The following is a 21,648-nucleotide window of genomic DNA, read 5'->3' as shown; positions in this document are numbered from 1 at the left end:
ATTAATAGTATATGTCTCTTTACATAGCATATACATATCTTTATATACATATTTTTACACATAGGTATACATACAGCAATAAAGTAATACATTGTACATGTAAATGTACATTCTCTTTACATAAGCTGTCTCATACTACTACTCTCAAAATATTACTTTCCTAAGCTCAGAGTAGTTAAGTAACTAGCTCAGAGCTAATGCATGGTGCTTAATTTCTTGGTTTGCTTTTTTTGTTTTTGCATGGTGCTTAGTTTTTAAACCAAGGACTGTCCACCTCCAAAGTTGACTCCATTGCTATCATTCTTCCAACAATCTAGGCATGAATTGGGATATATAGATGGCAAGAACAAAAAAGTGTCAGAGGACATTTCAAAGTAAGAATAGCCATACTTTGAGTGGATACCGTGAGAAAAATGAGGGAATCTTAAGATGACTTCAAAGTGACTAGGTGGGGTAACACCAGGAGTGATGACAGCATGAGCTGGTGCATAAGTTTAGCTACAAGTGGCCCAAAGCCCTCTTGGAGAGTAGCTGAAAATAGGGGCTCTTTTCCTCACTTAACAAGAAGTTTGGACAAGACATCTGAGGGTTTTAGGCTTAGTGGATCTGTAACACCAGGGCCAATACCTCTGATTCTTTGTGATTCTTTGAAGTTTCCTTCAAAGTCACATGATGGCTGCCTCAGCTCAAAGCTTCACGTCCGAATGCAAATGTCAGCCTTTCAGGTCCCTTTCACTAAGAAAGCAAGTGTTTTCTGCTTATATCCATGTGGCCACCCCTAGATGGAAGAGAAACTGGGGAAGGCATATTTAGCTTTTATAGCCCATAGAGTGAAGGTGGGCAGGGGAGACGAGGCAGAAGGTATTGGGTAACAGTAACCCCCACTTAGCTATGAAGTGAGTCCGTAGAGGTAATGGACAAAGCATGGGCTTTTGGCTTCCGGTAACCCAGTTCTCACCCTGCTTCAAATCCTTAGGAATATAGTGACAAGGCCCAGTTTAATGAATCTCTTGGTCTAGTGTCCATATCTGTGAACTGGAATAACAGCTTGTTCAGAGTTGTGAGGGGTACATGAGATAGCACATGGAAAGCACTGGGCACAGAGTGGGCACTAGAGAATTGCTATCTTCCTCCCTTTAATGTGCTTTCAAAGTCTATTGAGCCCATACTTCTATAACAAACTCTGGGATGGGTGGTGGGTAGTGAGATCGAGGCCCGCCGGCCTTCTCTCTTACAAGCACAGGATCTTGCAAGACAGGCATCAAACAGGCATTTAGGTTGAACCATATGAAACCGCTACTTTTTGAATCCTAAAAAAGGAGTCTCAAATAGAAGTTTCAGAAGGTTCAATGTCATAGTCAGAATGATATATAAGGGATGTTCTGAAAGAACATAGAACAAAAAGTCTTTATCTAGTCCACAGGATAAAGGCCTCCCTAAAAGTGATGTCTGAAGCATGAGCAGGAGTTGGCTGGACAAGGGGAGGAGTCAGATGAGGAAATAGAGATTTCCTTTTTGGAAAACAAAATATAGGCTGTATAAAAAAAGGAAGTGCCTTGTCTTTCATGGTTGCAGTGCTGAGCCCTCCTCAGTAGGAATGATGGAGAGCTAGCTTAATGGGACTTGCATTTTAACAGTTACTCAGTAGGCCAAAGAAACACATTTCTAATGGTGGAATTTCAGTGGAGGACTTGAAGGCCCCTTAAATTAAGGAGCAATGGTGTTTAAATGGATAGTAGGGTCTGCACTACTAACATTAGGATGGGGAATTTTTCACACTCCAAATGATGCTTAAAGCAGGGAGGTGTTTTCTTTCAACAGGGCAATGCCTTCCAGGGCCCTCGGAAAGCAGACATTGTGGCGAGAAAGAAGGTCACTGAACTGATCCAAGTCCAGGCAGAAAGGATCTTGGCCTTAAAGGAAGAAATCGCTCTTTTGCGTAAGAAAGGTGGTCTCATCCTCCCACCCATTCAGCCTCCACAAGAGAAGGAGATGAAGCCCATGGGCCTTTGAGTTTGCTTTTTTCTCCAATACATCCCAGATTTCTGACATACAACTTACCAGAGAAGTTCCTTGCTGCCTGCAGCAATCCTATTATTTTAAAGTCTTATCTAAAAGTCTAAGACCAGAGCCAGTTATATAGTATTAATAATTTTTCTCCAATTTGGTTAGCTTAGCACAGATGACCGCAGCCAACATCTTATTTCCCATGGAACTGAACCATTTTAGATCTGTTTGGAAACTACTGGATTGAATATGGAGTCTCAGAGAAGGCTGTATCTCAGCATCTGCGATATATCCTGTTTTGGGAAATTTGTTTGGTTATCTGAATTTTTAGCCATCAGCAAGGAAAAACTAGCAATTTGTGAGAAAATCTGTGTTTTTCAATCCTTGGAAAATAAACTCTGATGTTAAGTATTCTCTGAGAGGATGAAAAAAGAAAAGCACAAACTATTCTGCCAACAGTATTTTAGCATAAGAAATGCAAATTAGGATTCTGACATTGTTAACTTCACAGAGCAGTTATTTGGGAGCTCAGGATGCAGGAAATGCAGACAGACAGAACAGATCCCTCTGGATTGGCAGGAAGCAGGAGACTGCCCAGCTTCCTGAATCACCCCTCGTGTCAGCAAACTCCTCAGCTCTGAATGGAAAAGGGTGGGTTTTGCAAAATGGTCAACAAGGCGGCTTTTCTCTGTAGATGTTTGCAGCTCTAACAGTATTCTAGGTATGCCCGTAGCTTCTCATATCCTATGCCATTTTTCCTATTTCTGATGTAGATCCAGAAGTAAGGAATGATTACATAACGCTGAGAGACCATCTCTAACAATCACTTTTGATTGTGCATAATGTTCTGAACTAATTTGAGAGTGTCCTTTTCCGTTTGGGGGTAAGTGGTCATGGGAATGTATGGCTGTACCCATCTAAGAATGATGTGATATTTGGATTCCCATTAGTAAGAGGGAGAACATAGCACTTTAGATCCAGTGTTCTGTGGGTCCATGTTAATGAGCTATCCCATTGAGCTGTCCCAGAATAGAGGTTGGTCACAGAGAAGGAACAGTCAGGAAGGCAGTATTGCATCCATGCAGATGGATCAGCAACACCAAATCTTCCTAACCTGCGACTAGCCTGATCTGTCTCCCAAATTAGATAGGACTCCTTTCCTTTCAAAGATTCTTTCATGTTCCTATTTAAGAGACGCGAATAGTCTGTGCTTGTTGTCTGTGGGGTAGTAGCTTATCTACTGGAGAGCACCCTCCATCATTTTCTCTGCTGTATGCCCTAAACTGTGTGCACCTTTCAAGCGTTTAAAAAGTGCTACTCGTGAGGGTTTTACCTGTTTACTGCTGCATGAAAATTTCTCCCCCAGACATTGCTTAAAACTGCTTATCTCACCCAGTTTCTGAGGGTCAGGAATCTGGGAGCTGCTGAGCGGGCTGTTTTGGGCATGGAGTCCCTCAAGAGGTTACGGTCAAGCTGTGAGTTGGGGCCGCAGCCATCTGAAGCTTGGCTGGGGAGGCAGGGCTCCTTCCAGCCTCACTCGCTTGGCTGTCTGGCTGCGGGCTTCCGCTCCTCACCCAGCTACCACAATGAGCAACAGCCTGGATCAAGTGCTTGGTCTCCGAGGAGACGCCATGCCCTCGGTGGTAGTGAGGGCCAGGGGAAGTTACGTAATTTCCTGGGCCTCATTTTATTATCCAACAAATGAAGGATTTGGATAAGCTCTAAGTCTCTTTCCCATTCTGAAGTTCTGTGATTCTAACTGCAGCAAGAATGACTTTAGAGTCTGTGGGAGAGCCATGGCAAAGATTCCATGACTTTTTCGACTCTGTAAAACCAACCAGGATCGTTACCGTTTTTCCCAAATCAAACTGGACTAAACCATCACTAAGTCCACAATATTCAGGCTTTTATCCAGTAGGCAGTATAGTTAACACTCAGTTTTTATTTTGAATTGGACAAGACCTATAGCTAGCTTTAGTTTCATTTCTACTTGACCCCAGACTCAGTCTTGAATCTATAGTTACGTATAGCATCGGAGTCTTTGGGAAGTTCAGCTTCAGCTGTGGGCGAATAACTTTCCATTCACTCCTGCTTCCCTGATCAAACGGTTCTCTGCCTCTGCCTCTGTCTCAGAAAAGGCTGCCTTATTTCTGAGAGTGAGGCCAAAATCTGTCCACACTGAGTCACCTGTGGGTCAACTGCTAATGTAACTTGGCAATTTTGAACCCTCGTCCATAGTACCATCACAAACCAAAACTGGGAGAAAAAAGCAGCTATGGAGTGCAGCCCCTCCATCACAGTTACCCACTGCTGCTCAGTCTGGCTGTCTTGTCACAGAGGACGGCCACGCCTGGAGAGGCCTGTCGGCCCTGGGCGGGGCTCTGCACCCCTACCAGCGCCTGCCCTCTAGATCTTACTCCTCCTTTAGTAAATTATACAGCCTTTGCGGGCTGAATCAGACTTCTAAAAGGCACTATAATAATTAACCTGAAGAAATAGATATTGAATTTCAGTGTATTTTATAAGCTACTTCATTTTCTAGGCTACAATTTAGAGGCCTCACAGCCTTTCCTCTTTTCCTGCAGCTGGCTGAGGTAAATACACATATTTATCTCATTTAATGTGCCTCGGAAGTGTTTTTTCTCTCCTAGGACTTTTTTGGGGAGCTAAAGTCCATTCAGTATTGTTATGGTTCCAGGGCTGCGTAGAAAGCAATTTTATGTATCACTTCCATAAAGTTCACCAAAATTCACTTTGACAGCTATTTGGGATCATCAAGGAGAGAAAAAAAATTAAGCCACTAAGCTAGGAGGTGAGTTACAGTCCAGATCTGAGAGGCCCTGGACTGAGTAAAGATGGAGCGCACTGGCTCTGTCCCACTCTGGGAAGTGACTTCTATGTCCTCAGTGCAAGGTTGTGGCTGAACTTACATGCTAGTTCTTCTATCATTTCCATGTTCCTTATAGGCCTTCACTTTGTTTCTTAAAATATTTTTTAAATACAGCTTTTCTGAAGATCATGTTGCATCTCGATGAGAGCTCTTTATCCAATTTAGCTATTGGATGGAAAAAGCATGGAAGCTAAGAGCAGGCGCACTATTTCTTCCGGCCAGCAGAGGGTGCGCTTGTCCTAGAATCTTGTCTCTCCCTCTGGCATCTACTAGAGCCTGGGGAGTCTGGCTCTGGGACTCTTAACCAGATTAAGTGTCTCAAGCAGCATTTCATCTGTAACTTAACCTTCAATCTAGAAAATACTTTTCCCTCACGAGAACAATGGGAGTGCTAGCACTTTCACTGCAAAGCTTCAGCCCCCATCTAGTGCCAGTTGCACGTATCAAGGTTGGTCCCAGGGTTGTACAGAAGTAAATCTTGACTCCCTGGTTGTTTAAAAATCAACTCCTCTGGCAATGTTGGTCTATTGTAGGAAAGAAGGAAAGCGGATCTTATCAGGCACCACGCGTGCATGTGCAGCCTAGCACTTAACTAAATGGTATTTTGGAGAAAGTAGTCTTCCACACGTATCTATAGAGAAAAGAGAAGTTGCATTGCTCCGATAAGACCAAAGCCTCCCCTCGAGTCCAGTCAGTAAGAGACTGCGAATCTGCTTCTCCTTGCCTCCTTCACACAATTTCCCTCTTGGACGAAACACCTACTGACACGTTATTTTAAAAGGCAAAAAATGAAACGTCTCCTACCTCTTCCAGATCTTGGCTCTGTCTTGACAGAGCTAAAAATGTCACGAGTGGAGGTTTTCTTCAAATATTCAAAAAGCGTATCCTAATGTTTAAAGAGGATGCTGACTCATATGTGACTAAGCTGAGCGGTACAGGGAAGACTAAACATTTATTTAGAAGTTACAGGGTTTGTTTTTACAGAGATATGCTGCCACAGATTGATTCTGGAAGGTCTGTTAATGCTTGTAGGACTATACACATCTTAGTCCATTCTCGTGGGCATCTTCTGAAAACATCTCCCGTAGTACCAGCTCCAGCCGTCTTCACGAGTGTCTCTAGCCTGTGATAGCGGGGCCCTTGCTTTTCCTTCATCGTTGTCACGAACAGTGTGCTAAGATTCTTCCTTCCGCAAGCTTCTCTGGGGGCCTTCTGCAGCCTCCTGGGCAGTGACAGAGGCTCTAGGGAAGGGCTGCCTTCTCAGTCTATGTTACTCTTTCCTGGTTGAATCCTGTATTGGGGCTTCTTTGATTCCCTTCTCATACCTCAATGGGTAGGATTCCCTACATCTCTCCAGAATTATAAAAACACATATACATTTATTTACAAGTGCATAAATATATAAATATGACTATTATAGAAAAATAAATACCAATTTTCTGTCTCTTTTTAAAAACAATATATAGTCTTTCTGGGATACTGGTTTCTGCCTAAATTGTAGGAGGTGGTGTTTCAAAAGATACATGCAATGGTGGGCTGGGGGAGAGCCGTATCCCGAGCTCCTGCCCTGTGTAGGCTCCTTTGGGGTGCTGGGAACACCAGTCTCCTCCACCCACTTGGCAGGAGTTAGGACTGTCCACCTCTTCAACTGGGACAAGGCCCAAGCAGCACGGGGGCCCTGAGGGGAGAGAAAAGTGGGAAATATTAAAATCCAGACTGACCAGGAATCAGTGCTCAGTGGTACTGGGTCAGTCTCTCTCTGTGATGGGAGTTGGTTATACTAGCCCTAAGAGAAAGACAGAAACAACTGTTACAATGACATTTATGCTCCAAGGTCTCAGAGACATGGGGTGGGCCACTTGTTGCCCATGTCCCACCTACACATTTCAGTGGTGGGACCACAGAGACTCTCGACTACTTAGCCTGTAACCTGGGGTGGATGAAGTCAGCTGAGCCATGAAATGTGGGAGAGAGCCCTGTTCTTTCCAGATTCAAGTGGCTAGTCTACCTGTATGGTAGGATTTCTGGGCATAATCCCACCCCAGATGGTGTCCAGTTTTGATGATGCCGGTCTTAGAATTTTATCTCCCAGAGACGGTGTCTAGGATCTGCATGCGAACGGACCATTCCTACCATGGAAGCTAAGAAGCGTTAGCCAACGGAACCAGCCTCACTGCAACCAGCGTGCGCTGATTCCCAAGAGCCTGGCACGAGGAAAGATGGTAGGACAGGGGTCATGCATGGAGGCTCGTGGAGAAAAAGTTCTGTGGAAGCAGAGTTATGATGATGTGAGAACTCGGCTTCCTAATGACTGATATAATCTCATTCCTTAATTAAGAGACAAGACCCAACAGGGCAAGGTATTTGGGGTGATTAGGGAACGCCTCTTGGTGTGAGGAGAGGCAGCTGGAATTTGTGAATGGTCGTGAAACGCCAAGACCGAAAGGGCTTCTTTCTCTGAAATGGGAGCGTGTTCTCTTCTCGGCCTTTGAGGACACAGCTTGCCAAGATGGACGTGGACCCAGCTGGTTCATCCGCATGGATCTGTGGGGCCGTGTCTCCCCCACAGAAAAACTGTGGATGACTCTACTTCAGGCCACCTCTCTAGGACACTTCTGGGTTGTGGACACCTGCCTCCCTCAGGTCATTCCCAACCTCGTCAATTTCCAGCCCTGCCCCTGGCGCCAACCTTGGTGAAAAAGAGGGTCCCACGTTGCTTCCAGCCCAGGACCCTGGGGTACGCTCCTCATGCCTGACTGGCCTGTGGGGGCGGGCTGCTCCTGGAGGTGGTGACAGTCTTGGTGGGGCTGGAGCAGCTGGTGAGTGGAGTCATCAGGCAGTGTATATAAGAAAGAGCCATCCTCTGGGCTAGACTTGGGACCCCTGCAGGCACGAGACCAGATGGAGAGGTGAGGTGGGGGCGGAGTGGGCCTGTATTCCCAGTGCCTGGCTGCTGCCCTGTCTGAGGCTGGTCAGGGCTCAGATGGGGCAGGGACTAGTGCCCTTTGAACATGAAGATGTTGTCGTATCACAACTTCTCTGGGTAATTCTAGTCTATTTCCATTTTATTCCATGCAAGTCCTGAGTGCATGAAAGGACATGCAGTCAGGTGTCCAGAGGCCTGGGGACAGAGCCAACTCCATGTGTGCAGATCTGGCCTGCCAAGTGAAGGACAGATTTCTGGAGGCCAACCTATGCCTCAGAGCAGAAAGGGCATTATAACTGCAAACACAACACCTTGAGAAGAGTCCAGCTGAGCAGGTTGTCAGATGTGGGTCCCCCGTCTCCTCTCAGTGACTGAGGTTGGGTTTGAGGGGAAGGCAGGGATGGGAAGGCCCAGTTACCTAGGAATCTGGTGACTGGGGGGGTCATATCCAGTGCCAAGAACGGTCTGCTTCAGCAGGCTGCTGGGGTCATCCCGCTGCTCAAAAGAAAGAGTAACGAAAAGGTCACATCACAGTCCGAGTAACTTTCCTGTTCCGTGTTCAACAGAATGAGCTGCTCCTGACTAAAGAAAGCCAGACACAGCAGCCCAGGATTAAAGGCTAGGAGGGAGGGAGCCCCAGGAAGCAGCCGCGCCCCCCCGTGTGGGCCCGCACCTGTTTGTCTGCGTTCCCAGGACTACGTTACCTGCCGAAGCGCCCCTGGGCAGTGTTGCTGAGGTTTCAGGCCTGGGTAGCCCATGGCAGCGGCAGGGCAGCCCCTGTTCACGTGGATCCCATTGGCACAGGCCCGTCCACTGGTGCCACTGAGGTAGGGCTGCCCACTGGCTCGGTGGCCTGGGAGTCCTCCCAGTGGTACCATAGTGTATTGGCAGGAGGAGGACAGAAGGGCACTTCGAGGAAAACCCAGGTCTGTTGTATGTTCTGGAAGGACAGAAGGACAGATGTATGCTTAGGCCAAGGAAGCTCAAGGCAGCCTCCAATACCATAGAAATCTCAGAAAATTTCTGACCACATAGGGATGAAAATATTTTCTCTCAGAACATATTCTTCCAGTCACCCATTTCTCCTAACATCTAGATTCTTTTCTTCATTGGGGAGAAAGGTGAGGAGATAGAGGGGCGCAGGTTTGGGGAAGGAAGCAGTGAGCCAACAGAAGAAGCAATGTTTGAATGAGACAAGCTGGCCCGATGTGTTGTCATTTGAAGCAGAAATTAGCAACAGGACAAGAGGGAAAGCTCAAGGCATCTACAGACCGAGAGAGGGGGCAGGGAAAGTGTGGGATGCATTTTCAACATGAGCAAGTGGTCAGAACAGCAGTTTCAGAATTTAAAAGGAGTTGAAGCCAGGCAAGTACTGAGTTCCAGAAAAGAAGGGACAGACCACTTTCCACTTCATACTTTCCATCCACCAGGGTCCATGAGCTGGGAGGAAAGGGCCCAGGCTTGATGTATTCTTATCTCTCCGAGCTCTGTGGGGGACCCAGGAGCTTATGCTCTAGTGCATGTGAAGCAGGGCATCTCCAACCTGCCCTGGGTGGAGGCCTCCTTGGCCTCTTGGGAGGCCCCCTCCTCCCCTCCCCAGGCTCCTTCCCCTTGGTGCTGAGGGGGTCACTCACTTTGCTTAGACCAGGCCCTCCACAAACAGAAGGGGATGAAGGCAACGATGATGAGGACGACAGAGCCCAGAACGACCCCAACAATCAGGTAGGGCAGGTCGCTGGAGCGTGCCACCATGGCCCCGGTGCCCACTGGCCGTTCTATGGTTTCAGGGGGTGGCAGCTGAGGTGGGGCCAGAGTCGGGGGTGGGAGCCGACCAGGATGGCCAGAAGACTTCCGGGCTGTAATTGTGAACAAGACACTTCAGCCTCGATTCCTTCACATTTCTCTCACAACAAACAGGAAACATCAACAGACCTGATTCCATGGGTGTGGGAAATGGGGTCAAACTCACAAGGCAGGGCCTCAAAACTCTGTATTAGATGAGTGTGGTATCCAAGCTCAGCATGAAACTGGCCTCTGATGGGAAATTTGTTACTGCAGAAGGCATCTGAACCTTCTATTTCAAAATACAACCCAGACACTGGTCTCAGAATGGGTCTTCTGGGCAGAAAAGGTATAGGGCTTTTCTCAAAGAACAGCTGGTGAACTTTTGGAAGAAAATCTAAAAACAGGATGCATGAAACCAGCAAAAGAACTGGGAATGGAAGATCCTACCCATGGTTTTGCTATTCCTGGGCAGATTAAGGGACGCAAAGTGCCAAGTCTGAGCCTGGGCCTAGAGCAAGGAGATGGAGGGACTCTCTAGCACAGCCGGTAGCTGGGAAACACCAACTCAGTGACAAGATGGTGACTCCTCCTCGGCGTTGTGCTATTGTCAGGGTGTGCCTGACCTTGAGAACTCCCTTTCAGAGCCGTCTTCCCCCTGGGTTCTCCCACAGCACAGGCGGTGACTTCCCGCTACCTCTCCGAAGGCTGCTGCTTACATTTTTCTGTCTTCTCAGATCTGCGAGGGTTTCTAATCCCTTCCAGGCTCTATCCTGTATTCTGTTCTGTTCCTATGACTTCAGCCTGTGTCCCAGTGACTGCCAAATACTCCAGGGCCCTCCCCTGCTGGGAGACCTGCTTCTCTCTCAGCATCTCGGAAGAATCTGCTGCCGGAAGTCACCGAATGGTTCCAGACTCTGCTTCTCTTCTGGCTTCCCCAGTTCAATAAATGGCAATATCACCCATGTGTACATTATGCCGGACACCTCATGGTTTGCTTTGAACTCTCTTCATTCTCTCCCAGCCCTGACATGCTAGCAACCCCTGGTCCTACACACAGCCTCAAAAGAGACTGAAACTCAGGGCGGCTGGGTAGCTCAGTTAAACACCCGACTCTTGATTTCAGCTCAGCTCATGATCTCACGGTTCATGAGTTAGAGCCCTACACCAAACTCTTGGGATCCTCTGTCTCTTCTCTCTTTCTCAAAATAAATACATAAACTTAAGAGACTCAATCCCGTCCCTTCTTTCTACCTTACTTCTCAGCTCTCTCCCATCTGCCCACGCCTGCAGAAATACCTGTGAGCTTTCTCAACCTCACAGCCACAGAATTCTCAATGACCACAGTGCCCACTGCCATCCCTGGCCATTCCCTGAGCACTCTCTCTCTCTTGTCCTCCTTCCCACACCCTCCAACCACCTGGAGCTGTGTGCAGGCTTGCCCTGCCCCCGGGTTACTCCCTTCTCAGTCACCTGAAGAGTCAATCCCTCCAGACCAGTGCGAAGCCTTTGTGAAGCCTCTCTTTGCCCTGGGTACTCTGTGTGAGTCCCCTGATACATGCACAGCCAGAAGTCCTGTGTCTACCCCCTCCCTTCACTGTGCACAACAAAAGAGGTTAGTGCACACAGGAGGCACTGAGTATTTGTTGAGCAACTGACTGAAAGAGCACAAAGCTAGAAAGAGAATCTTGTCCACATAAGGAAAACGGGTTCTTTTCTTCTCTCCGTTCCTATTCCTTTGTAATCTTCTCTTGATGATGTTCTTTGCAATATACTCGGGTTATACACTTGGCAGTATTTGCAAAATGGAGATGGTGGTATCTAAACACTTGACCAATGTGGAAATATTAAGCTTTTCAGTGAAGATGTTTAACATGTTTTAGTGCAGGAAAGAATCTGGGCTTATAGTTAGATAAACTTGACCCAGAGTGTGCTCAATACCCCTAACTGGCTAAAGGACCTTGGTCAAGATACATCAATTCCTGATGCTCAGTTTCTTTCCTAACTCATGGGGTTGTAATTAAAATAAGTAAACCAATCAATGTAAGTACCAAATTTTATAGGAATATAGTGTTTATAGAAAGTTCTAACCTTAAGAATGGGTTCTAGGGGCGCCTGGGTGGCGCAGTCGGTTAAGCGTCCGACTTCAGCCAGGTCACGATCTCGCGGTCCGGGAGTTCGGGCCCCGCGTCAGGCTCTGGGCTGATGGCTCAGAGCCTGGAGCCTGTTTCCAATTCTGTGTCTCCCTCTCTCTCTGCCCCTCCCCCGTTCATGCTCTGTCTCTCTCTGTCCCAAAAATAAATGTTGAAAAAAAAAAAAAAAAGAATGGGTTCTATTCCATAAGTTCATGTATGAGTTAATTCCCAAGTTCCCTGAAGCCATCACCATGGCAACCTAATTCATACTTGAGGCACAGGCAAATAAAGAGAAGGGTTAAAAATGACAAAGTTTAGGGGTCTTTGGACAATAAGGAGTCTTCATGGGGAAGACATGACCAGCATGTCACATGGAGCAGTGACTTTGTTCTGGTGGGCTAAAAATAGCAGGGGAGAGTAGAGAGCCTAAAGAGAATCACCTTTGGTTTCACAGATCATCACGTTGCTGAACTCACTCTCTCCTCCTTCGTTGAAGCACTGCATCTTAATGTCGTAGGAGGTCTCTGGCTGCAGGTGGCTGATGGAATGCCAGTATCTATCCCCTGGAAAAGGCAGCAAGAGAGTCAGTCACACGTGGTGATGTGTACCACCTAGTCCGCTTGGAAGCAATCGCGGTCAGGCTTGGACAGGGGTGTGTGTCTGGGCTGGTGCCATGAATGAGGTGGAGGAGAACTACTGGAATTTTTTAGGTGCCACCCAAGTTCCTGTGGTCCCATCACCAAGGGAAGGAAGCGTGTGGATTTATGAACTTGATGACCCCACGCATGGCAGGAGTCAATGATATGGACCCAGATGCCCAAGTTTTAAACTTTCATCAACACCTAGACACCCTTGCCAACAGAGAAAACTGCGTCCCCAAAGTGCTTACCTTCCACCATATCCTTCTTGTAGTCACTATCATTGTCACTGTCTGTGGGTCGATAATAGATATAAAATCCATGGATTGGGGTGTTGTTGTTACTTGCTGGAATATACTATAGGGAAGGGAGAAGAAACAAGTTGACAATGGAGCAGAGATGTCCTCATGTGAGCAGACCCACTGGTGGACAGAAATTTTACCCCAGCCTGGATTTAAAAATTCACTGCAGGAGTCTGGCAAATACTTCTGATGATACTCCCCAAGGCTTTCTGGGGAATGCTATGAAGGTCACTTGTTATTTAGCCTAAAGGTCCCCCAGCTTCTGGAGATAAGGAACAGACATTTCTCCAAAGATCTGAGCCCCCTCTGAACCTGCCTGGGTACTGTAAGGATAAGTCAGTCTGGCTCAATTCCCAGGTACACGGGGGTTGGGAGGTGACCACTTACAGGAAGGCTTTGTGAAAAAATACAGGAAGGGGTCTTAGAAGAAGGGCAGTATAGAAAAGTGATTGCTTCCTGCCCCCACTGCAGCAGCCAGCTCTTGTCATCATGAAGCTCAGCCCCCTCTCCCCTTTGCAGTCTGTGCAAGGTCACTTACCATCCACTTGAGCATGATGGTGGTCTCATTGACAGCATCCGTGAAGGTGATGTAAGGGCCTGCCACAGGCCTCTCATACACGCGGCCACTATAGCTGGATACCACATATGGCCTGGAAGGGGCACTGGGCTCGCTCTCCCCCAGCATGTTCAGAGCCCTGACACGGAACTTGTAGGAGGTGCCTGGTGAGAGCCGCTCACTTGAACCCAGGAGCTGGGAAACACTTCTGACCCACCCACCCCAGCACACCCAGAGTAGGGTCTTTGGAGTTGCTCCCAAAGGACACAAAAACTCCCATCTTTTTGGGAAAGGAGCCCCAGAGGGGATAGCTATGCACCGCTATGGAAAGACAGAGAAGGAAGGACTTGTAGGATGGAGGGGACACCACCAAGGGCATCCAATGTGAGCAAGATAGCAGGTGGAGGACCAGCACAGAGTAGAGCCTCCAAAGCTCTGACTCTCCTCCAAGTGGTGGGGGACAACTAGGAGACCAGGTAGGACAGTGGCCGGACCCCTACCTTTCTCTAGACCAGTGATCTCCACCGAGAGCCGGGAAGGAGGGATGGCGCTGGTGGCCAGAATCCAGTCCCCCACTTTCTTTAGCTTCTTGTACTCTACACGGAAGGACTGGATTGGGAAGCCACCATTCCCACGTGGAATCCAGGTCACATACACAGATGTCTCAGAAGCCATGGAGATAGTGGGCCTGTCAGGGGCTTCTGGGGCTAGAGGAAACCAGACATGAGGGAGGAGGGAAGCAGGAGGAGGGACACGATAAGGCGACGTACTGTGACTGGACGCAGCCTGCTCCCGACTGGGACCTATTTCTCCTCCCAGCCCTCGCCCTCTGGTGGCTACATCAGCTCTTCCAGGGCTACGTGGGTCACCCCCTCCCAGAAGTCCTTCAGCTAGAACCCCTAGAAGCCATGCTTCTGCAGTGTCAGAGTGCGGAGGACCGAAAGTCAGCTGCTCTCCATTCTGTATTCTCTGGACCCACAGGGCCAGTGCTTCCTCCCCATGTCAGACTACGTTTTACTTGAAAAACTCCAATCTGCGTTTTCTCATGGGGTTGGCTGGGGAGATTCCAGGAAAACGTCACAAGGCCTCCCAGACCCACAGAACAAGACCCCATTCCGCCTGCAACAAAGAATCTTGGGAGGGGGTGAACCTGCTTCCAGTTCTGACCGCTGCTCACCCCGCCCCCCTGAGATGCCGGGGGGCTTACGAGAGAGGCGGCCGTGGTCTGGCTGGCTGCTGCTTTGGGGGCTGGCTCCAGGGTCGTCTCTCTGTATCTGCTGCTCCTTGCTGGCCATGATTTCAGGTTTGGGCCGCCGTCCTGGATGGAAGTAGGTGGAGACCAGCGAGTGGGAGAGTGTGGATTAGGTGTCCCTTTCCAGACAGTTCTTTCTGCCTGAGACTTTGCAGGGGGGTGGGGATCTGGCAGGGTGATACAAATAATATAGGACACCGGCTGTGTGGACTGATTCCTAGCTCTGCCTAACCATCATGGTATTGTGCCTGACCCTAGCGTGTGTGTTGGCGGGGTGGGGGGGGTGGGGGGGGGGAGCAGGGCAGAGAGGCCAGCTGGTGGCTCTCCTCATGAGAGCTGGGACCCTCAGCCTGGGCTCACAAACCAAGGTGAAGCAACAGTTGAAAGGAAGATAAAGTTCAAGGTGACTAGTGGGGCAAGGTGAGCAGGGCTTCTCACCTGAGCCTGGCAGGATTTGCTCAGGCCCACAAACCCCCAAGCTGGGGGCAACATCTGACCCTCACCAGTTCGGAAGGTGACCATGGCTGTCTGGCCTTCCCCTGCACAGTTGTAAGCTGCCATCTCCACTTCATACAAGCTCCCAGGGTCAAGTCTGGTGAGGGTCAGGCGGTGCTGGTTGGCTGCAATGCTGGAGACAGTCCAGTTGTCAGAGGAGTTTGTGACCTGCTGGAGAAGGTAGCTGGTATCAGCACTGGCATCTCAGCCTGTAGCTACCGGTGGCTATGGTTCACATAAGAAGCAGAATGGAGTCCAACAGGGCAAGAGGCAGGGAAGGAGAATGGGCTGGGTTTGTGCAGGCCATAAGCTGGTCCTGCCAGCTCTGGGACAGCGAGGTCAGCTCCCTGGTCCCTCACCTAACCGGCCCATCAAAGAACACTCGGTGGGGAGGGTCAAAAGGCCTGACATTGCTGAGTTTCTCCAAAGACCTCCTCTCTGTATTTCTGAAAACCTCCACATTTAACTTTCTTTCTCCTTGCTCTATTTAAACCAAATAAACACAGTCTCTTCATACTACGGGATGACGACAATGATGATAAAAGCCGCAGTACCAATAGAAAGAGTTTTGTCTGATGAGTGTTTATTATGTACCCTATAAAGTGCTTTCATGACAACAGCCCAAGAGACAGGTGTTAGTTTTGTTCCCGCTTCACGAAAGCGAAGGCTTGGAGAGCAATTTCTCCACTAAAGCCACAACACTAGTGAACAGAAACTGTCACTTGACTCCAGAGAGCACATTCATAATCATATGTAACTCCTCCTAGAAAGAAAGAGTCTGGGAGCCAGGAAATCTTGGGTTTAAGTCCCGGTTATGTCTCTTACCAGCTGTGTAACCCTGAGCAAGTTCCCTAACCTCTCTGATCCCTAATCTTTTCATTTCTAAAATGAGGCAAATGAAAGCTCTCAGCTTATTCTGAAGATTAAACTAGATAATTTACATAGAGTGTCAAGCACTGAACTGGGTACACAGTAGGTTCCCAGCAAATGCCTGGCCCCCTTCTCTGGACTTGCCCCACACTCTCCATTCAGTAGGTCTCTGCCATTTCAATCCTCCTTCTTCTGCTCCTGCCTTCACTCCTTTCTTAGTACTTAAAAACTGTGGATGAATTATATCTAGTATGGATCTTTAATGGCTCCACATTTCTAGCTCTTTAAAGAAAAAAAAAATACAGGAGTCCAGGCTCCCTCCCCAAAGGGCGATGCTAGGAGGCTGCTTCCTCTCACCTACCCCACCTCTCAGGACAAAAGGCTTAACTGCCAACTGTGCACATCTCCCAGTCTGCTGGAAGCCAAAGCCGTGGTTTGCTGAAGAATCAAACAGCTGGTAGAAAAAGCCCTAATCCCCAAGCAGAATATTCCAGAGTAGAACAAAACCTACTATTCAAGGGACAGGGATGGTCTGGGCTCATTTATGTCAGACTTCCAGGATTTGTTCCAAGGGGAGAAGTTTTCACAAACTGAGAATGCTCAGTAGTATTGGAAACCCAAACACAGTAGCCCAGGGTCTGCAGATGCAGCAGGAAATGGAACCGGCTTCCCGAACAAGAAAAAGTGAAAATGAGAGGAATGATTCCCAATCTCCTGCAAGAGAAGGGGTTGTACACACAGCCCAAACACTGATTTTTCACTTCAGAGTCCTTTCTTGTGAGATGATCTTTAAGACCCGTCAGTCCCTCAGGAAAGCAACTGCTTGCAAGACATCATTTCTCTTTGGTGGCATCCACCTAGCAGCCCCAGTGCCCCTCAGGCCGGAGCCTGACAGAAGCCAGAGCCGGTTGGGGCACAGTCCTCTCCCTCTCCCTGTGCCCCTTTCTCCCTTGGCCCTCCCAGCACGGGCCTCACACTTCCACTGGGCTCAGAAACAAAAATAAGAACTAGAATGGTCATTAGTCACTGTCACACACACACACACACACACACACACACACACACACACGGTGACGGTGGCCTCAGCCTGGCATTTCCGGATCACCATGCACCGCCTTTGCCAGCCTGCCTCTTGGTGAGGCAGGTTCATGGCCACCTATTGGCCTGAAAAATATGATTCTTGTTCTCATTGCTGGCTCTTGTCTAGCGGGGACCAGGAGCACTTGGCCTGCCCTGATCTCTGTCTACAACTCTGAGATGGAGGTGTCCGGTTACATGGGGAAACAAGGATTAGGACCAGGGCTGCCCCATAACCCAGTCTGAACAATGAGCTTTTTGTTAAACAAGTATTCACCCCCTTTGCTGACTGTCTACGAAGAGGCCAGGGGGCCAAGGGTTAGTGAGAAACTACCCCCCCGGCCCCCACCTCATAGGCAGTTTCGCCTCAGGTGTCTTTCTGGCGGCCCCGTATGTCTGTATGTCTGTGAACTTGTCCTCACCCAAGGTCATGAAGGGAAAGAACAGAATGAGGTTGCTGGCAGGGTCCAGGGCAGGGGAATGGCTACTGTGTGGCCAACACTTCGCACCACACAGGGCTGGGTGGGTTGGTTGTTTGGTTTTGGCGGGGGGAGAAGAGTTGATAAATACTTTCAGTCCCACAATCACATATTTTCAATACTTTCTACTAAGTGCACACAGCACTTTAATAGGCAAAAATAACAATGAAGGTATAATAAAATACAGCATTTATAATACATCATCAAATGACACTGTTAAAAATCCATGTAAGAACGATAATTTTCTACCATCTAATGGCCTTAGGGGGAAAAAAAAAAGGCACACACCTGGGATGAACAGAAATGCTCTTCAAGGACATTTTCTTAAAGGAAATCTCATGTCCTTCTCCCCAGGGGGGGTAACATCAGGTGAGCGCTCAGCCTCGAATGAAGGGGGCAGGCTGGGGGCCCTGTCCTGCCTCACAGGACATTGTGTCCAAGAGGATGGCCTAGCTGGCTGTCCCCACACCCTGCCAGGGCCTGAGGATCCCCCTGCTGACAGCTCCTGAAACATCTACCCGGACAGGTTTCCTTCTGTCAAAGAGAAGTAGCTGAGGTCTGAACAACACGATGTGCTTTCAGCTCAAACGCCTGCTTGTCAAACCTGAGCCATGGTTGAGTCCCCAAAACCGAAGGGGTATTTTATAGCCCTCAGAGAAAACACTTGTTCACAAATATTTGTTTCCCTGGCCTTAGAGCTGGCTTGCCGTGCAGAGTTCTTGCAGGGATGTACCCACAGGAGTTTACTTTGGTTAAAAAACAAAACAAAAAACAACATCAACAACAAATGACAGAGGGAAGAGGGGAGGGCAGGTGATGGTTACCAGGGAGACTGTTAACTCTCCCCAGAGAGGAGAAGCTGGTGGTGTTAGCTCCTGGGAAGCCAGTGCACAGAGAACCCGAAGGGGCACACGTGACTTTTTCCTGGGCCTCTTAGGTTCCCAAATGCCTCAATCACAACCAGTTTCCTGGGAGGTGGTAGGAAAGTTCAGTGGAGGAAGGTCAAGGTCAGCGGTAGGGATTGCAGGAACTCAAGGGGAGGTGGCCAGCAGGCAGAAACCCACACCCAGCCTCACGGAGGGGAGGTCAGGCACCATACCTTGCGGTGTTTCACCACATAGTAGAGGATAGGAGCCCGGCTGCCACCCTCGTGCCGAGGCCGCCACACCAGCTCGTACGAGTCAGTCTTGGAAGTCCGCGGTGAGCTGAGGATGATGGGCGCCTCAGCAGGAGCCACCTGCCCCTTCTCTCCAGCGCACTGTGGGGAAGCTGGCTGCATGGACGTCAGGGGTTTGGGGAGCCCTGGGCGTCCCCTCAGCATCTGCTCAGGGCTTCCAGGTCTTGAGGGCGGCATGGGAGGTGTGGCAGTGTCCAGCTTAGCATCCCGCCATGGCCTCAGGGTCGTGCCTAGAGGACCAGGAAGGAAAGAGAAGTGGAGGAAGAGGATGTTGGTTCCCTTGGTCATGGGCTGAGTTGCTGCCTCGAGGGAGGAAGCAGAGAGAAGTCAGAGAGGAAACCCCTGGGGCGGGAGCCTGAGATGACCAGGGGCCCAGTCCACACATGGCCGGGCCCTGTGGGAGGAGACAGGACTGTACCGCTGCCCTGCTGGGAGAGAAGGGCAGGCTTGGGCCTTGTGCCCAGGCATCCCGCCACGGCTCAGGGCAGCAGGCAAGCATCTCTGCCGTCTGCTTGTTTCCCTGAGCCCACGGACTAGCCTCACCTAGCGTGAAGGTGTTCCCCTTACTCCTGAGGAACCCTGCACCCTCCTTCTCATGCCTACATTGGGGGAAGGACATGTCCCTTCACTGCGGGGTCTTAGCACCACGCACACTCTGGGCCTTTTCCTACTCCACTGCAGCCACCTGGAATGTGAGATGTGAAGTCACCTGTAAATCACCTGTGAAGTCACCTCTGAGAACTTGAGAGCCCAGGACAGGCAACCCTTCCTTTAGGAAGCATCTGCAGAATGTGCCCACGCTAGTTTCTCCTCTAGCTGACCTCTGAACCACAGACGGTTAGCATCTGATCGTGAGGATTCAGCATTATTTGTTGTCACATTTTCTTCAAATTGTTTCCTTGGTGAGTTTTGTCTCCTTGATGAGCAAGCTGGGTCTTTGTTATGTCTTTCTGCACCCTACCCCCACGCCCCGCCGCCCCGTCTAGTCCAAGACTGAGTATGTAAGTAACTACTCAGTCAGGGTAGGTGTCAGCTGAAATGGATCAAGCTGAAAGGGGCAGATTTGCTTTTCTTTACTCTAGAGCACTGGTTGTTAAACTGGATTCCATGGAAACCTAGCAACTCACAGATCTAAAGCATTTTTAAAAATACAATAGTAAGATCACTTCTACTAGTAAAAATGTACACCTCTGACTTTTTAATAAGTTAATGTGAACTTGCACTCATAACTAAAAGCCACTTTTATCTCATTTATAATACTGGGGTTCTAAGTTGGATTTCACTTGAGGAAAGGGTTCTGTGAATGTTCAGCTGAAATCTCCTCCAGCCTTTTGGGTGACACCTACCTGGCCTGGCGGTCCTCAGCTGGACCACAGCATGGGCACTCCCAACTTCATTCTCAGCCATGCACTGGTAGACGCCTTCGTCCTCAGGCCCTACGCTGACCACCCGCAGGGCCCTGCGGGACAGTCGGAGGCGCTGGCTGGAGGCCAGGGGCACGGCATTCCTCAGCCACAGCACAGATGGCGGGGGGTTCCCACGCACTTCACAGGTGAGCTTGGCGCTCTGGCCCCATGGGATGACCAGCTGGGACAGCTCCATGGTGACCTCAGGGGGCTCTGCCAGGAAACCGGAGCAGGGGTGACAAAGGGCCTGAGTCCTCCCATTTAGGGCCAGACAGGCCTGGGGGGGGGGCGACTGCAGTCAGGAATGGCTCCCTCCTTCCCTGTGACTGTTGATAGAGGGAAGGAAAGGTCCTGTGTCTCTTCTGTCAGAGTCATGCCCGGAAAGGGACCGGAGAGGGCGGTCAGGCACATACACCTAGACCCTGGGATCTAAGCACCTCCATCTCTCTCCTCCTCCATTACTCACTGGGCATGGGACCTCTCACAAGGCACATGACCCTACCCAGGGCTTAGGGTTATGAGCATCTAGAAAGGCCACACTGACCAAAGAGGAGGCCGAGGAGAAGAAAGTCTGCAACAGACACTCACCAAATACCTGGACGTTGTAGAGTATGACTGCTGCCCCAGGCTCCCCGACCCCATTGTCGGCCATGCAGCGGTAAGTCCCCGAGTCCTCCTCACTGGTGGCGTCAATGAGGAGGTTGCTCAGCAGGAAGCGTGTCTTATTGTAGCCAGCGACACTGGACCCATCCTTGGCCCAGGTGACCCGCGGGGGTGGAATCCCACTGGCCACGCACTCCAGGATCAGACTCTGGCCTTTGGTGACAATGATCGTCTGGGCCTCTGGAGGGTAGATGATACGAGCAGCCTCGGCGGTGGAGCCTGGAGGGGCCGGGAAGTGAAGAGCAAAGCGTGCGACCAGGACTCAGTGCAGGGGAACCCCTCCACCCCGCCTTTGGCAGCCAGGGCCCAGGAAACAGTCCTCCGGGGATTTGGCATCAAACAGCCCTTCAGGGGCTTGAGACCTACATAAAGTGACTGAATTCCCCTGGGCTTGGTTTCCTTGTCAAAGACAAGGACCTGCCTCTGCAGAGAGCTACTGTAAGAGATGAGGTAATATATCGGAGCAGCAGCACTGACCCAACATATGCATGGAGAACTACGCATGTTGGCAAAGAAAAAGATGAGACAGAGAAGCAAAGTGCAGCCCAAGTCCGAGGATGAGCTAGGAGACAAGGATCCGAGGTAACCCCCCACACACCACCCAGAGGTCTCGGTTCCCAGTGTCCCTGACAGTGTGAGCACCTCACTGAGCTGAGCAGGACCCACTGTTTAAAAAGATGCATTTCTTGCACTGTATTACAGGTCCCCAAAGCAAATCAACTACTTTGTCGGCTGCTCAGCTAAGGAAGGCGTGACCTCTTTTCAATGCTGGGGAAGAAACCGCACAGCACTCATCAGAAGGCTGGTTGCTCTCCAATGTGCCACTCTCTTCCACGTGGACTATGTGTGATTTTACTTTATGAGCTAACCAGGGGGAAAGCCAGCTTTTATAAGACCTGAGAGCTTGGGAGGCCTTCTTTAAGAAATAGAACGTAGGCGCCTGGGTGGCTCAGTCAGTTAAGTGTCTGACCTCGGCTCAGGTCATGATCTCAC

At 49.6% G+C, this 21,648-nt stretch overlaps 2 protein-coding genes across 4 annotated transcripts in view; one reads left to right on the top strand and one right to left on the bottom strand.

Annotated features, from left to right (window-relative positions):
- Window positions 1-2,130, top strand: part of CFAP44 (cilia and flagella associated protein 44) — a 152,267-nt gene extending 150,137 nt beyond the window's left edge. For all 3 annotated transcript variants that reach the window (XM_045502061.1, XM_045502062.1, XM_045502063.1), the window contains one exon: window positions 1,822-2,130. In XM_045502061.1, coding sequence (XP_045358017.1) covers window positions 1,822-2,013 — 192 coding nt within the window. In that variant the 3' untranslated portion in view covers window positions 2,014-2,130. The remainder of the gene's footprint in view (window positions 1-1,821) is intronic.
- A 3,700-nt stretch (window positions 2,131-5,830) lies between these two features.
- BOC (BOC cell adhesion associated, oncogene regulated) overlaps window positions 5,831-21,648 on the bottom strand; it is a gene marked incomplete at its 5' end in the record, with an annotated part of 35,821 nt that continues 20,003 nt past the window's right edge. Inside the window, 14 exons of the mRNA XM_045500980.1 lie at window positions 5,831-6,575; window positions 7,587-7,780; window positions 8,242-8,318; window positions 8,528-8,763; window positions 9,458-9,679; window positions 12,181-12,303; window positions 12,630-12,735; window positions 13,219-13,400; window positions 13,737-13,943; window positions 14,444-14,554; window positions 14,992-15,151; window positions 18,509-18,816; window positions 19,933-20,205; window positions 20,581-20,874. Of these exons, the coding sequence (XP_045356936.1) occupies window positions 6,388-6,575; window positions 7,587-7,780; window positions 8,242-8,318; window positions 8,528-8,763; window positions 9,458-9,679; window positions 12,181-12,303; window positions 12,630-12,735; window positions 13,219-13,400; window positions 13,737-13,943; window positions 14,444-14,554; window positions 14,992-15,151; window positions 18,509-18,816; window positions 19,933-20,205; window positions 20,581-20,874 (2,681 nt within the window). The remainder of the gene's footprint in view (window positions 6,576-7,586; window positions 7,781-8,241; window positions 8,319-8,527; window positions 8,764-9,457; window positions 9,680-12,180; window positions 12,304-12,629; window positions 12,736-13,218; window positions 13,401-13,736; window positions 13,944-14,443; window positions 14,555-14,991; window positions 15,152-18,508; window positions 18,817-19,932; window positions 20,206-20,580; window positions 20,875-21,648) is intronic.

The sequence above is a fragment of the Leopardus geoffroyi genome, chromosome C2 (genome assembly GCF_018350155.1).
Source record: "Leopardus geoffroyi isolate Oge1 chromosome C2, O.geoffroyi_Oge1_pat1.0, whole genome shotgun sequence".
Classification (NCBI taxonomy): Eukaryota; Metazoa; Chordata; class Mammalia; order Carnivora; family Felidae; genus Leopardus; species Leopardus geoffroyi.
The sequence above is the reverse complement of the archived record's forward strand: the minus strand, read 5'-3'. Positions and strand labels throughout refer to the sequence as shown.